Genomic DNA, 17067 nt, shown 5'->3' on the forward strand with positions numbered 1-17067 from the left:
TCAAGAGTTTTCGAGCACGGGAAGGGCCCCAAAAATGCCCAAATAGTCGCGTAAAAAAATAATAATAAATAATAATAACAAATTAAAGCTGCGAGCAGCGATGACGGGCCCAAGCCGGTGGCACCGCAACCCCGGTGGCATCAGCTTACCTGTGCACAGCAGGCCAATAGGCATTTAATATGGGAAAAAATAAATAAAGGGACTATGTCAAAGTCATTTGAATTCACCTCATTAACTGCAGCAACTGGGGCTGCTATGACCAGGAACCACAAGTCACATCTATGAGATCAATTACATTTTATTCATTAATTTTATGTCAGATGATGTCAAATGTCAATTTCAAATGAGTGCAGAATACTGTCCAAATGCTGAAGTTGTATTATCCTTACACTTCTCTTAAAAATAAATTAAGCCAAATCACAGAGACCGCAACAATTATTTTAATATCAGTGTCAGGTAAGAGTAATATGCGTGCATATAATTTATGGAAGTTTATTATAAACAGGCACTTTAATAAGATCATGTGAAATTAACTTTTTTTATCCATTTGAATTCTATCAATAAATAATTAGTTTAAAGAGGTGTCATACGTGATCTTTGCAAACACAGCACATGACCTTCTTTAAAGCCCATGTTTTAGAAAACAATTAAAAGTATTAGGACATCACTTTCAATTATGTGCAAATATATTTTTTGCAGCTCAAAATTTTGTAAGTTCAGAAGACCAGTATTTAATTAAAGATATAATATATGTTTTTGTTTTTTACTTATTTTTCACAATAAAGTGATAGATATTTGTGATAGCCTATGATATGAAAGGGTTAAATTATGAAAACACAAGAGTAAAGGTGACACACACACAGAGTGAGAGACCCCCTCCACACACACACAGAGTGATCCTGAGAGAGGGAGAGTGAGGGGGGAGGGGAATGACAGACACAAAATCTAAACAGTGAGAGAACATTGTTTTTATTTCACTGTCTGAAAACACTGTTTTGCAATAACAACAATAGTTTTATCTTCAAAACAGTGTTCCCTAGGACATGTCCAACCTGGTTACTGAATAAGGCTACACTCCCAACTTCTGGTTATTCTATATACCGGTAGCTCATTGGTTATCATTTTTGTCCTTAAACATTAATCTTCTCATTTTTAAGTTACACACACCAATTACTTTTTGTTGAAAAAGACAATTAAATGTGTTTTTTCCTTTGTTAGTAATTTTTTTAAAATATTTATATGTTTTATTAATAATTATTTGTATTAACACAATTATTTAGCTAATTATATAAAACAATATTGTCAATGCCCTACAAATAAACTGGTTTTATACATTTATTTTTTTATTCAAACCCAGAATAATATGTTTTATCCTTTAATGCAGGCCAAAGCACAGCATTGAGAGGTAATCTTTTTAGCGCACACACACACACACACACACACACACACACACACACACACACACACACACACACACACACACACACACACACACACACACACACACACACACACACACACTCATGTCTGGTTCACTATCTTTCTGGGGACTCATAGACGTAATGGTTTTTATGCTGTACAAACCATATATTCTGTCCTCCTGCCCCTACCCCTAAACCTACCCATCACAAAACTTTCTGCATTTTTACATTTTCAAAAGAACTCATTCTGTATGATTTATAAGCTTTTGTACCCATTGGGACCTCAATTTAGGCCCCTACAGTGACGTGTCCCCATGAGTCTGTGTGCATTCAGGTTGAAGTCCCCACCAGGCTAGAACAACACACACACACACACACACACACACACACACACACACACACACACACACACACACACACACACACACACACACACACACACACACACACACACACACACACACACAGTAGTAATGCTGAAGTATGCTGCAGGCAACTCAAATCAGCTCAGCCCATCCCCCCATCCACAACACCCCCCTTCACCCCCCACCCCTCACACACACACACACACACACACACACTCATGTCTGGTTCACTATCTTTTTCTGGGGACTCACCATAGATGTAATGGTTTTTATGCTGTACAAACCATATATTCTGTCCTTCTACACTGCTCCTGCCCCAAAACCTTCCCATCACACAACTTTCTGCATTTTCACCTTTTTAAAAGAACTCATTCTGTCTGATTTATAAGCTTTTGTACCCATTGAGAAGTCCCCATGAGTCTGTGTGCATTCAGGTTTAAGTCCCCACCAGGCTAGAAAACCATTCACACACACACACAGAGGTAAGTTTTTTTTGCTTGAAAACTTATACAATATTGCCCTCTACTGGTCATTTAAGTGAGAGCATAAGTGTTGAAAAAAAAACAAAAAAAACAACAGTGTGATATAGAGAATAACCAGCAGGTGGGAGTATAGCCTTATTTATGAACCAGGAACTTGTGTTCTTATTTTGTGTTTTTTAGGCTTTTGCTACGGGAAAACCGTTTGAGATATCCAATAACCGTTTGCATTTTAGCATCTTCTGTATATTTACTTCATGTTGTCCGAGTTTGGAGGAGATTGAATGAATCACTTTTGAGGAGAAGGTAAAAACTCAGAGCTCGCTTTGCCACTTCTTGTTATCTTCCAACCAAATTATCTGACTTCCTGTTGGTCAGAGCTAATGACTGTAAATTAGAAAGTTGTCTGGCTCGAAATGTACAATATATATACCGAGTTTGGTGAATGTAGATAAAACTAACCCCCCCACTTTGGACAAAAGTGACACACTTCCTGCTGCCAGTTGGTGGCGCTATAACTTTGACTCACAAAAGTCATATCCATGTGATCGGCCTCTTACAACGAACACACAGCTGAAGTTTCATCAAAATGAATTAATGTATGCAAAAGTTATAACACACTTCCTGTTTCCCTTTTCTCGCCATAAATTTGTCTCTTCGCCACGGCCAAACCGTTTGAGATATCAAAAAGTTGCTTGCAATTTAGCATTCTCAGTGTGTTGACTTCATGCTGACCGAGGTTGGTGCTGATCGGGTGAATCGTCTAGGAGGAGTATCGCAAATTCCAGAGCATGCGTTTTCCGAACAACCCATAATAGCTCACTTCCTGTTGGGCAAAGCTTATGACTATGAGTGCGGAAGTTGTTTGGCCCGATGAGATCTATAAGTGTACCGAGTTTCATACATGTACGTGCAAGTGTGTTTAATATATAGACCCAGTTTATCAAGGGGGCGCTGTTGAGCCCCCCTGCCACGCCCGGGGCAAAGGCCTCTGCCCGACCCTGTTGGCCGCGCATTCCGATGCGTGTGCAAAGTTTCAAGAGTTTTCGAGCATGGGAAGGGCCCCAAAAATGCCCAAAAGGCGAAAAGATAATAATAATAATAATAATAATCCTTAGAAGAACAATAGGGCTCTTCGCCCTTTCAGGGCTTGGGCCCTAATAATCCTTAGAAGAACAATAGGGCTCTTCGCCCTTTCAGGGCTTGGGCCCTAATAATCCTTAGAAGAACAATAGGGCTCTGCGCCCTTTCAGGGCTTGGGCCCTAATTATATTCAAAAATGTATTTTAATAATCCATAAGTATATGCATTGTAATTATTTCATTGCTGTCATGTACGGTCTACTCTCCAACACTACATAAGGAGCAGTGACCTTTTTTTCACTAAAAAAACTAATTTCTCATTGTTTTGTAAACTTGTGACAGGGTTGAGTTATTAATTTATGAATATATTTTTATTATAATATATAATATAAAAAACAGACATGGTTTCAGTAAAGATAAACTTACCAAAATCATTTTGATATAAATAGCCTTGATGTAATGTGTCCACTTTAGACACTGCAGCAGAAATGGCACCCATATCAGCAGCAAAAAAGACATATCTGTGCTGTAAATGACACAGAAAGTATATCTCTCTGCAATATAGCCTACTTTTGTGCATACTTGTGTGTTTTCATAATGTACTAAAATGTGTTGAGCAGTTTTTCTCATGAGAATAATAAACAACTGTCCATGAACATCTAATCCACTGGCTATGTTGTGAACATTTAAGAATAATTTTACAATATTAACATTTAATTTTTCAAATTACAATTAGGCTACAGTTAGGTTACTGAAGGCATATTTTTAGTGTGACCTAGAAAGACTGAACATCTGAAATAGTTTTTTTTTTTTTTTTTTTTTTTTTAGCATTCTATTTTATCATGCATTTTAGTGTTATTTGCACTTACGCACAGTAGTTGGCGATATTCATATATGGCGTCTTGCCTGTAAAACTAGAAGAAAATAAGCCGCCACCCATTTGATGCGTCAGAGGCGTGACGTTTGTGATTTTCTGGAAATCAGTGAAATGTGGATTTTGTCAAGGTAATTTTATAATTTAGGCATATAGATGTGTCTATGGAATAGGATATAAGCTTATTGCATCACATCTCTCTGAAGCAGATCTGAGGTAAGGCGAACTCGATCCCATGATTCAGAGCAAAACACGGGCACTGCCCAAAAGATCAGCTGGAGATTGTGTTTGACAGATCGGTTGCGATTAAAGCACGCTTTGACGTGAAACAAGTGTGTATAAGTAGGAATTAATTGTAAGTTATTTAGCAGGCGTGTGTGTTATTCATGCGTATGTTTTTATCCTAGCGATGTCCGATTCGTGAATCATATCGTTCTTTAAATCGGATCTTTTTGATGAATTGGTTGAATCGTTTGTAACACGTTCCTTTATACATTGTTTTGTTTTTTACAATGAGACTAGCATAAAGTTTGATGATTAATCGATTCCTGTTTTCTAAAAGCATCGAAAGAATTCCAAAAGCATACCCAGGAATGGGATGCTTTTTGGGAAATGCATGCAGCCTGAGCGAGTTGTTCATGAATTGAACCGAATCAGTCTGAGGCATTTAAATGATTCTTTGAACCAGTGATAGCAGTAGAAATGTTTACGACTTGATTGTCAGAGTCCAAAAGAACCGATTCTGTCCGAAAAGAACTGAATCGCGGAAATAAGTCGATTTGCTATCAGCACTGGCACTTGCCAATAACGCCCATTAACTAACTTGATTGTCTGCGTACTAGTGAGATTAGTTAGGCGTGAATGATTCAAGAAATGACAGATAATTACCATTTATGCTCAAATGAGGACAAACAAAGGGTCTCTGAGATGCATATTGTTAGCTGTTAAATAGCTTGAATGCTCAGTCACATAAGTACATTTTGTAAGAAGCATTTTTAACTTGTTGAGAGCACATTTGTTTTGTAATCACATAAAACACTCCATTAATGTCAAACAACAATCGAATCAATCAACTGAAACTTTCTGTGTCAACTGCTTTTACAAGTATATGCTTTTTAACCATACTGCCATTGAATCACATTAACATCAAATATAAAATATTAACAATCTGCTAAAATACATTTTTCATAATTGTTGTGGTGCATAATTTTTTGGTCCAAAATGAAATACATGAAATAAAGGCTATTGACTATTAAAAATAAGAGAGGAGCCCTTTGAAGTCTCTCAAACTTCTATTTTATGTTTTTTTTAAACTGAATCTTGTCAATTTGGTTTTGCCTCTCTCTGTTTGCAGTTGCTCCTAGTCCCAGGAAGAGTGAGCAGAGTGCGGCCTGCACTATGAGCGGGGCAGCACTGGGAATAGAGATTGTGGTTGTCTTTTTCCTGGCTCTCTTTCTCCTACATCGCTATGGTGACTTTAAAAAGCAGCAGCGCATGGTTCTCTTTGGCACACTGCTGGCTTGGTATTTGTGCTTTCTCATCGTCTTTATTCTTCCCCTGGATGTCAGCACGGTTAGTATGGCTCCTGCTCTATAAAATTGTCCAGTACTGTTAAATCCTGATGCAACTCCAACAACTTGTGCAATTGATTTTCAGACAATCTACAAGCAGTGTTTAATTGATCATGACGCACATGCCCAGACGCCCTCTGTGAGCCCTGTCCTGTCAAACCAGACGACTCCAAATACCTCTGTCTCACCCAGTAAAAGGTGAATTCAACAGCAGCCCAAGTATTCAGTTAGGCTTATTCTGATTGTACTGTTATATTGCATGCTTTTTTGAACATATATTTTGTCTCTTTTCCCAAAGCACTGAGCATGTGTGCTATAAACCATGGAGCTACATTCCAGATGGCATCATGCCAGTGTTCTGGAGGGTTGTTTATTGGACCTCACAGTGTCTTACTTGGTGAGAAAGCTTTACCCTTTTTAAACTTGATAATGGCATCTTAAATCTTTCTGATAATTATTTGTCACTGTTACTATTCAAGTCAGTCTATTGTAGTGCTGCAGAAGTAATTGAAATGAAGCCAAAATTGCAATTTGGTAAAGTGCTCTTTTTTTTATTGCAAAAGATTCATTAAATAAATATATATGCACTGCGTGTTTCAGATTGTTTCACCACTGTATTAATTTACACACGATCAGCTCATGATCCAGTGTTTTCAGTGAGCGGCTCACTTTGCAGTAAATGCTGCTCCACACAAACTCATCGATTCTCATATGCTTTGAAGAAATCATTTGGGAATGCAACGTTACACTAACCCTTTGGGTGTCAGAAAAGAGAAACTTTAGTTTGCCACAAAATCTTGATGGTTAAATGTTTGAAAATTAATAAATTAAAGGGATACTTCACCGCTTTTTCATATTAAACTATGTTATTCCCTTAAAGGTGTCATGAACTGGCTTTTTAAAAAAAAATTATACTGAGGTCAACAAATCGTGTGGTTTTTACATTCAAAAACATCATAACTAATAAGTAATAGGCTACACTGGTTTTGAGGCTCTCTCCAAAACGCTGGGTTCTGATGGGTGTGACACACTGGAGACTTTGAAGTAAACGCACACGGGTAGGATTGGATAAGATTTGCATATTTAATGAGCTTAAACTCCCTTGTCAGTTCAGTGACATGAGATAGGAGAGAATGAGGGGGAAGCAACGACCAGAATGATTTTCTCAATCGCAAGGCTCGTAAATGTCTTTATCAAACAAACTCAATGTTTTATTTCTCATCGACACGCAATTAATTGGACTATTATTTTTATATTACACATAGCCGGCAAGATCGGAAGATATAAGCGCGAACCACGCGCGCACACATACACGTTCGTTCGGCGCGTACGCCGCCCTTCAGATGTCAACAAGAGAGAGGGAGAGAGAGAATAGCAGAACAAAAACGGAATATAATAAGATTCCTCAGCCTGCCGGGCTTTGCGTTCCCTGGCCCATACGTGTCTGAGTCCAGCGTGCTGAGGTATTTTCTGTTAGACACGTACACATAAGCAAAACGATCTATAACAATGCGGTACCATTACATATAAAAACACGTTTTACTCACATGGTGTGCTGCACCATTCCTATCGGATCCAAGTCCAGCATCGACCGAAGATTTGTTTACAAACGATCCCGCAGTGAACTGAAGTGAATATGTATTTCCCCACGTGAGCTGGAACTTCATTAAAAATAAAGTTCAACCACTCATTCCTAATATTAGGATCAGAAGGAAGCTTATGCAGCGACTGTGTTCTTCCACAACCAGGAATAGCGCAATATCTTAATCTTCCTCCACATGAATTTGTTGTTGACCAGCTAGCATGAGCCCTACATTAGTCGGTGGGCGGGGCTAATGGATTAGACGGGCCATAGAGGCGGTGTTTCGTCGCACACTGACGTCAGTATAAAGCACAGGACCGTTTGCTGAGCCTGGTGTCTATAAAAGCTTTTCTTTGACTAACAAGGAAGTTTTCAGCTCTGAAACTTACAGGAGATTCTTGTATTACCATGACCTTTTATATATCAAAGCTCTAGGGAAAGTTGATTCCTCAATTCATCACACCTTTAACTATGACGAGTTGATACATACCTCTCTCGTCTCAGTGCGTGCAATGAATCGCTCTGACGCGCGGTGATATACTGATAGCATTTAGCTTAGCCCACTAAGCCCAGTTCATTCACTATGGTACCAAACAAAGATCAAGTTAGAAGCGACCAAACACCTCCACGTTTTCCCGATTTAAATACAGTTACACAAATAGTTGAACAATCAAGTATGATGACATAAAACGTGGCACTTTTCTAAGCAAATTAAAAACTCCTACGGTGGCCAATTAAGTCCAAGATTAACATGGCAATCCCCCTCTTCACATTCAACACGGTGCCATCGAGTGTTAACGCGAAAGGCAAAGCTTGAATTTATGGGTATGTCCCTCTTTGGCTAATGTACTTTCAAGACGGAGGGGCAACATGGCGACCAGCATTCGAACCCCTCACCCGTATGTATTTTCAATGGCATATTATAAACTTATGAGAATACTTTATTACTTGAAAGAAGTAAATATACATTAATGAGCACAAATATTTTTGAAAGAACTAAATGTTTTTAGCTAAGAGTAAACTAAAAAAGTTTCACAGTGTAGCTTTTAAAAAATACATAGTTTTCACTTTTGGGTTAACTAAACCTTTAAGACTCCCATAAATATACATACATTTTAGAGTTGAACTGTAAAATAAAATAATTTATTATTTTTCTTAAATGCCAAATTTTGTTACAGCGATGTTTTAATAGTAATATTGTTAAAAAATTATATTTAGTAATAATCATATTAATGACCTGAAGATAAACACTTTTTTTTACACACTTTTTTACATAGCAATATTCACAGTGTTTTTTAAAAAATTTTTCCTGTGGGCCCTGAGCACCCCATGTGTAAACCTTTTGTTTGAACAATGCATAAATAACTATGCTGTATTATATTTGCTAATGAATGTGATACCTGTAAGAGTAGTGATTAATAATAGTGTTTCCTCTTCCAAGGCTGCTTCTGCCATTCATGCAGTCATATGCTCGCTCTGGAGGATTCTCCATTACTGGAAAGATCAAGACGGCCCTAATTGAGAATGCCATCTATTATGGCACATACCTTTTCATCTTCGGCTCTCTTCTCATCTATGTGGCTGTGCATCCTCAGTGGCACCTCTCCTGGTCTGTAAACCAATCCAGAATTATATTCTTCAGTTGTCATCACAATGTTCTGTCCGTTCTGACTCTTCTTTTCCACATCACTTCACCAGGTATGAGCTGCAAACCATCGGCATCACTGCGGCCAACACTTGGGGTCTGTTTCTTCTAGTGTTGTTGTTGGGCTATGGCCTAGTTGAGATCCCCCGCTCATATTGGGAGTCCTCACGCCAGGGTCACCTCCTCATCAAGACTTATTTCAAAGCAGCCAAGCTTATGACAGAGAAGGCAGATTCAGAGGAGAACCTAGAAGATGTCATGGAGGTGAAAGCCACGTGTGTTTATACGCCGTAAATAAACATCTGTTTACAATGTATAAGTCTTGATGAGCTGGTGTTTGAAAGGTAATGTAAGATCTGAGTCCATTCAGCCAATATTGTGTCTTGTATTTTTATCATAGGAAGTGAGAAAAATCAATGAATCGATCAAATATAATCATCCATTAAGGAAGAACGTGGACACCATTCTCCGAAAGGTGAGAAGACGACTGCATTTTTATGTATTGATGTGATTGAAGCAATCATGCCACTCTTAAGTGGAAATCTGCTTTTTATTTTTAGTGTCCAGTTGAATATCAGGAGAAAATGGGCAGGAACATGGATGACTATGAGGATTTCGATGATAAACAAAACGCATACCCCAGTGAAAGAAGCCTTTCGAAACTACACAAGCAGGTACCACTCGTGTCTTGTCTGTGTTTTTCTGAATTTGGCTCGAGAATAATACTGATAGCTGGTTTCTCAGGTGATCTACGCAGTGCAGCGGCACAATCGCACGCGAGTTCAGTGGCAGATATTGCTGGAACAGGCTCTCCATCTTGAGGACGTTGCCAAGAACGAAACCAGCACCTCTCGGCAGTTCGTTCACAGTTTTGCCCCTCCAGAACCTGTAGGCTGGTTCAGACGCTACATTTATACTCCCACAGTAGGTAGGTGCTCTAATAGAGCTAGAAAAACAAGTGTCACTTTTGACCCTGCCTTTACTGTCTTTTGTTTCTTTGTCAACCCAGAGTGGTACTGGGAGTGTTTGCTGAAGCAGTGGTTTTTCCGTATACTGGCTGTGGTTTTGTCGCTCTTTTCGGTGGCTGTGGTTTGGTCGGAGTGCACTTTCTTCAGCACTCGTCCCGTTCTGTCACTCTTTGCAGTGTTTATCCAGCTTGCTGAGAGAGATTATAACTACCTGTACATTGAGGTGAGTCGTCTACTTGAGCTCTGTAATCTAAAAAAAGGGAATGGTCAAGACAAATTTATTTGTATAGCGCTTTTAGCAGCTTTAGAGAAAAGCAAAATGTTAAAGTCCCTGTAAAGGCAATTCTATGAAAAAATTCTAAACACATTATAAATGTTAGAAATGTATTGCTAAAACACATTGCAAAGACTGTGAAGTACTAAATTGGGGAGTTAGACAGTTAAACAGTTTTTCACCATTGCTGTGCTCCGGATTTTCTAGGCGTGGCTAAAACGGTGGCTCGATGACGCACTGGAGCCTCTGCGCTTGGCCTCGCCCATACTGTTGATGACGCACTGGCGCCTCTGAGGCTCATAACTAGAGCACGATTGCAACAGTTTGCCGAGTACTCAATCGCGAGTACTATTAGTAACTACAGTTTGCTAGCTAGCTATGCCTTCGTCGCGGAAATGCGTTACCTGGATGTAGTCACTTACAAAACAGATCGGTGTCCAAATTTAAATATCCGAAAACGATCATATCAAGAAGAGGTGGATTCATTTTATAAAGAGCCACTTTGATGGAGAGCTGAGGATCACCACCAACAACCGCCTCTGTAGTGATCATTTTACACAGGATAGTTTTATAAACTTTCGTCGGAGACAACTGGGATTCTCTGATAATCCGCTGTTACTGGTGAATGGGGCTGAACCAACTATCTCCCGCCTTCATTGTCCCGTCTCGCCGACAGCCGGTGCAAACATCATCCGCAATAATGTTACGTGCCCACCAATGAGTATAAGTTTCCTTGTGTGCTTGTGTTATAATTACAGCAGGTAACATTATATTAGTCCACATTAACTAAATCCTGCAACCCTCTAACGTGATTTTGTTTTAAGTTACATCAATATGATTCCTTAGACAAGTAATTTCAACTATTATATCTGTAAACCTGTATATATTATATCTGTAATATCTGTATTATATCTTTTAGTTTGATATGTGACTATAAAGTGGCAAAATACTCTTTATTCTTTGTTATTTATTGCTAGCCTAACTTTACTTGGCTACGTTTATGCTAGTTACATAACTAGCTAAATTGCATAAAACGGAGAGGAAAAAAGCACGGACCATTCTGTTGCAGATCAAGGGGGGTGATGTTGGTTATCGAATATGTCAATGTCCTCTAACACCGGTTTCACACTGCACGTGCAAGCAGTGCCTTGGCAGGGCAGGAGCAGAGCGGGAGCCTTGCGCTGTTGTGCATTCACACCGGCAGCGTTCGTCTCGCGCAGATGAACCGTGGCTCGTTCTCTTCCGACACTGTCATTCTCGTGCTTTGATTTATGATGGGAAGCATATATGCTGTAAATGCGACCGTTTTCCCCTCTGTCCCAAAAACACATGCATGTATAGGTAGTTTACATGATAAAAGTAACCTTAATATGCCTCTGGGTTTAATAATTTGTGTGATTATTAACGGTGAGTATTATTAGTAAACCGTGTGAGTGCTCTAATCTGTTAACATGGGCGGCGAAGAAAAAAAAACGCTTCTCGCACCCTGCTAACGTGTGCAGTGTGACTGTGAAACCGGCCTTAGTTTGTTTCTGGCTCTGGAGGCTCAAACATGTATGGCATTATAGTGACTTTTATTATCATTTAAATTTGTCGGTGGTTAATAACATTTTTCTGTGGTGTGACAAACTCAGATCACATATTTCATTTTGACTTTACAGGGTCTTTAATGTTTATTATATTTTTATATCTTCATTCCTTAAAGGGTTAGTTTACACAAAAAGTAAAATCAATTCTGTCATTAATTACTTATCCTCATGTCATTCCAAACCCGTAAGACCTTTGTTCATCTTCAGAATGCATATTAAGATATTTTCTGATGAAATCTAAAAGCTCTCAGGCCCCTCCATAGGCAATTTAATGAACACTTTCAAGGTACATAAAGGTAGTAAAGACATTGTTAAAATAGTCCATGTGACTCCAGTGGTTCAACCTTAATTTTAGAAAGGCGACTAGAATACTTTTTTGCACACAAAAATAACGACTTCATTCAACAATCTCTTTTCGTCTGTGGCAGTCTCCTATGCTGATAACGTAGCGTAAACAGTTCTGCACTTCTAACGCAGAAAGGCGGATCTCCATTGGCAAGCACCTGTGTCAGCATAACACACGTGTTGTGGTGCTCACTTGAACAGCGCCGGCCAACGGTAAGCCGGCGTTCTGATGTAGCGCTTCTAAAGTGCTGCACTGTATTTACTACATCAGCACCGTAGGAGACTGGCCCAGATGATGAGAGAAGTTTATTGAATAAAGTGATTTTTTTTTTAATTTTTTGTGTGTGTGTATTCTCGTCACTTAATTAAATTAAGTTTGAACCACTGGGGTCACATGGACTATTTTAACAATTTCCTTCCTACCTTTCTGGGCCTGGAACGTGTTAATGAAATTGCAGTCTATGAAGGGGCCTGAGAGCTCTCGGATTTCATCAGAAAATATCTTAATTTGTGTTCCGAAGATGAACGAAGGTCTTACGAGTTTGGAGCAACATAAAGGTGATTCATTTATGACAGAATTTTCATTTTTGGGTGAACTATTCCTTTAAAGTCAGATTTAGCAGATTACGTCTAAGCGATAATTTCATAAATTGGTACAAATATAGATGGGAGAGCCGGTAATGTCATTGAACTCAATTATACTCAATACCCTTACCATTCAAAAGTTGGAGGTTGGTAAGATTTCATTCGCTTATGTTCATCAAGGCTGCATTTATTTGATCCAACAACACAGTAAAATTACTATTTACAATACGTTTTTTTTATTTAATATATTTTGAAATGTAATTTATTCATGTGAAGGAAAAACTCCATTTTTAGCATCACTACTCCAGTCTTCAGTCTCGCATGATAATATGATTATTTTCTGAACGAGAACAGTTTCTTATTATCAATGTTGTAAACAGTTGTGCTGCTTAATATTTTTGTTGAAACGCTTATGATTTCTTCCAGTATTTTTTATAATTTTTTAGCGTTTATTTAAAATAGAAATCTTATGTAACATAAAAGTTATAAATTATTTTACTTTGTTTCAATTTAATGCATCCCTGCTGAATAAAAGTATTACTTTCCTTCCAAGGTTTTAATTTTATAATTGCTTTAATTGTATGCGTATATATTTTTGTAATGTATACAATATAATAATTTTTCTTCATATAAGAAAGTAAATGTAAAGATATCAGTTTGAACTTCTCTTCTTAAATTGTAATTAAAATCATTACTTTTATTTGATCTATTTTCTCAGTTATTTTATACTGACAGTCTAACTGGGTTTCTGTCTGTGAGTTTTGCTGAAACACAACCTAATATTGTCATTTTGGCCTGTAGATGGCGTGCTTTATTACCATCTTTTTCCTCTGCACTTGTGTCTACTCCACTGTGTTTCGCATCCGAGTCTTCAACTACTACTACCTGGCCTCACATCACCAAACCGATGCCTACAGCCTTCAGTTCAGCGGCATGTACGTTTCACAGATAGCAGTAAACTTAATTGTATTGCCATCAGTCTTTGTCTGATAAAGAATGAAGCCTGTGTGTTGTTTATTAGGCTTTTTTGCCGCTTGACTCCCCCACTTTGTCTAAACTTCCTGGGACTGATTCATATGGATTCTGCCATATCCCACCAAGCAAAGGAGCAGACTGCATACACTTCTGTAAGTCTATTACTATTATATGAAATTTAGAGATCAAGCCTTAAATGCCCCAGAATGCCCCCTTTTCAAGCATTAAATTAACCTTCTCTAATGTTGTAGATCATGGGTTCCATGCGGGTCCTTTCCTTCATTGCCAACGGCTTCTACATATATTACCCCATGCTGATCGTTATTCTATGTATTGCTACATACTTCAGGTGGGTGTGTAATACTATCTATGAAATAATACTATTACTACTAATACTAATACGACTAATACTATCTCACTTCCTTTCCAGTCTTGGCACACGCTGTCTGAACCTCCTGGGTTTCCAGCAGTTCATGGGAGAGAACGAATTGACTTCTGACCTCATAGATGAAGGCAGAGAACTCCTGCGCAGAGGTGACTAGTATATACAATATAAATGCAAGTTTGGTCTGAGTAATAAAGAAGTCTCTTCTGCTCACCAAGGCTGCATTTATTTAACCAAAGTAAACACAACAATACTATGAAATAGTACAATGTAAAAGAATAGTTTTCTTTTTGAATATATTTTAAAATGTAATCTATTCCTGTGATGGCAAAGTTGAATTTTCAGCATCATTACTCCAGTCTTCAATGTCACATGATCCTTCATGCTAGAAGTCATTCTAATATGCTGATTTGCTGCTTAATTATTGCTGCTCAAGAAACACCAATAATACTTTATAACATTATAATTATAAAGACACATTACAAAGAAACACTTCTCTTTGTCACTTGATCAATTTAATGCATCTTTGCTGGAAAAAAAGTATACAAAATTCTTGAAAACGTTTAAAAAAACTGTTCAAAAGTTGTAGGTTCATTCATTTGTATTGTTCTTTTAATATCAAATAAATTCACACAGGCTCAATTTATATTTATCTACAAAACAAATTTTAAACATACATTTAAGAAAAATTATTTTGATCAAATGGTTTTTAAGATGAGAGATGTCATTTGTAGCGTATCTCATCCGGCAGTATAAAAAAAAAGGTTAGACTGTCTCCTGTGGTTGCTATGGTTAGATGTAAACATAAATAAATGGTGATTCAGACAGAAATCAATTTTGCTCATTGCTACAGCCCTGCTATCTGCAGTGGTGAAAACCTTAGTGCGTCAGAGGGCGGGTCACAACTGACACAAACACAGACATTTAATATGGTCCCATTCGACATTGACCAAGGAAATGTATGTGACATATTTTAATAATTTACTTACTTTCTGTCTTTTGCACAGAAAGAAGAAAAAGGCAAAGAATAGAAGATGGGGAGAACAGACGAAGAGTAAGATTATTTATATAATTCATACTGCATATGATTATTCCAGTGTTTAAATGTATGTTTCCCTGTGACAGGAATGGAGAGAGCGTTATGTTCAGCGAGATGAGACTGCTGCTAGAAACCGAACCTCCATGTCTGAGATGAAGGAAACCAACTACGCCGAAACCCTAAATTCGAACACAAACCGACGTATGTTTAATGCCCAATAAGACGTGTGCCTTGAAGTAGTATTATTGGTTATTAAGTGAATTCCAAAAAGAAGCAGGCATTGGAATGTCATCCAGTTTATTTATTTTTTTTATTATTTTTCCACAGAGGCCAAGTACACGCGTAGCAGCGACCAGCCAGGGCGAGACAGCATTGAGTTGTTGCAAGACGCTGAGCCTTTGGACTTCAATGCTGAAACACTCACTGATGATCCTTTGCAGTCTGAGCCTGGCAGGTTAGATCGAGTTTTGTTGAGGGCTGCAGTCATGACAGAATTTCATAGGCCAACCCAGAAGTTCACCCTGGTTCCCCTTTTTCTGTGACCAACAAAAGTTTATGACTCATACACACCTGTCCATCATGATAAATCTCCACAAATTAACAAAACTGTTATGAATTTTAAAGCCTAAATGCAATTGGAAGATATAAAGCTAAACACAGGCTATAAACTACACCACTGTCATCACGAAGCTTCTGACAACTCTTTACTGAAACATTTTCCCTGAAAGTTTGAATTAGAATGGTTTGCCAGAGTGTGATTTATAAACACACAAGGCTGTAAAAGTGGACTAGTGAGTAGATGAGTTTTCCTTTTGGGTCTGATGACGTTCAGTGGCCCCCTGCAGTCCCATTTTAGCTGCTTGTTATCGAGTAATAGTTTTAAGGCACTTAAAGGGTTTTTTTTTTTGTAAAACTATCTTGAGCTTGTGTTAACCACAGATTGTGTTTTCAGGTGTTTAACCAAAAACCCATTGACTTTGGGACGATGGAACTTGCAGCACTCTATTGTCATGAGGTTTATTTGTGCTCTTCTCCTCTGCATGCGCTCACTTGTCTTTTTCTTTCCCCCACAGACATGCCGGTGGAAGGTACCTCTCAATGTCTTCTTCTCAAAGCCGAATCTTTGATGATGTTTAATGGGGATTATTTTTTTTTGGTTCATAAACACCGCCTTGAAATATGTGAAAATATGACAAATTTTACCTCTAAAAACATTCATCTATACAGGTGTGGTCTGTCCCTCTCATTTTAAACATTGTCAACTTCCTGTATCCTGTAATGCAGTGTAGTTATCTGCATGCGTCCTGGTAAACTCACAAGCCACATAGAGAAATGCACACACTCATTTTGAAGTGCCAGGCATTCAGACTGCTGCATGTGACACATGGGAGTTTTTGTTGTTGCTCAGTTTCTTTACTCAATTTCAAGAAGTTAGTCAAAGCTAATGTAAAGTTGAATAGTCAGAACACTGAGCCATGAAAGTTACTGTAGACAAACAGAATTTAGCTTAACGCAGTACTGTTTCTCATCTTGTGTAATATATATATATATATATATATATATATATATATATATATATATATATATATATATATATATATATATATATATATATATATATATATATATTATATACACACACAAACGCATGCATACATACAATACATTTGTATTTTTTCCATTATTTCTATTTTATATATTTATGGTACGCGAAGCTGTATTATTTATGTCTTCTGATTTTAGACACATAACCTGCTGCTTTGCTCGTTTCACATGGCTGTTTTTCTTTCTTATTTATAATGAAGTTACCTTATGTTTAGCAGTAGTCTTGTGAATGAATGTCTGATAGACCATTTTTTTAATTTGCACTGTCAATTGTCACGTTCAG

At 37.9% G+C, this 17067-nt stretch overlaps 1 protein-coding gene across 2 annotated transcripts; it reads left to right on the forward strand.

Moving 5' to 3' along the window:
- Window positions 1-4224: 4224 nt before the first annotated feature.
- lmbrd2b (LMBR1 domain containing 2b) lies at window positions 4225-16734 on the forward strand. 2 transcript variants are annotated; one of them, XM_067423838.1, is made up of 18 exons: window positions 4225-4352; window positions 5576-5793; window positions 5878-5990; window positions 6091-6189; window positions 8816-8983; window positions 9073-9283; window positions 9420-9494; window positions 9580-9693; window positions 9764-9947; window positions 10029-10210; window positions 13582-13715; window positions 13802-13907; window positions 14007-14104; window positions 14186-14289; window positions 15148-15194; window positions 15266-15380; window positions 15507-15633; window positions 16253-16734. In XM_067423838.1, exons 2-18 carry the CDS (start codon window positions 5620-5622, stop codon window positions 16314-16316), a joined length of 2115 nt encoding a protein of 704 aa, XP_067279939.1. In that variant the 5' UTR covers window positions 4225-4352; window positions 5576-5619; the 3' UTR covers window positions 16317-16734. The 2 variants fall into 2 exon arrangements, with proteins under 2 accessions (XP_067279939.1, XP_067279938.1); XM_067423837.1 differs by having other exon boundaries at window positions 4301-4437.
- Window positions 16735-17067: the final 333 nt, after the last annotated feature.

The sequence above is a fragment of the Pseudorasbora parva genome, chromosome 18 (genome assembly GCF_024679245.1).
Source record: "Pseudorasbora parva isolate DD20220531a chromosome 18, ASM2467924v1, whole genome shotgun sequence".
In the NCBI taxonomy this organism is placed as follows: domain Eukaryota; kingdom Metazoa; phylum Chordata; class Actinopteri; order Cypriniformes; family Gobionidae; genus Pseudorasbora; species Pseudorasbora parva.

Excerpts from the sequence above, each read along its gene's own strand:
- lmbrd2b (XM_067423838.1), top strand. The coding sequence starts at position 5,620 with ATGAGCGGGGCAGCACTGGGAATAGAGATTGTGGTTGTCTTTTTCCTG. Across the intron at positions 13,908-14,006 it reads AGCAGACTGCATACACTTCT|ATCATGGGTTCCATGCGGGT; the intron begins GTAAGTCTATTA and ends CTAATGTTGTAG. Across the intron at positions 14,105-14,185 it reads TGTATTGCTACATACTTCAG|TCTTGGCACACGCTGTCTGA; the intron begins GTGGGTGTGTAA and ends CTTCCTTTCCAG.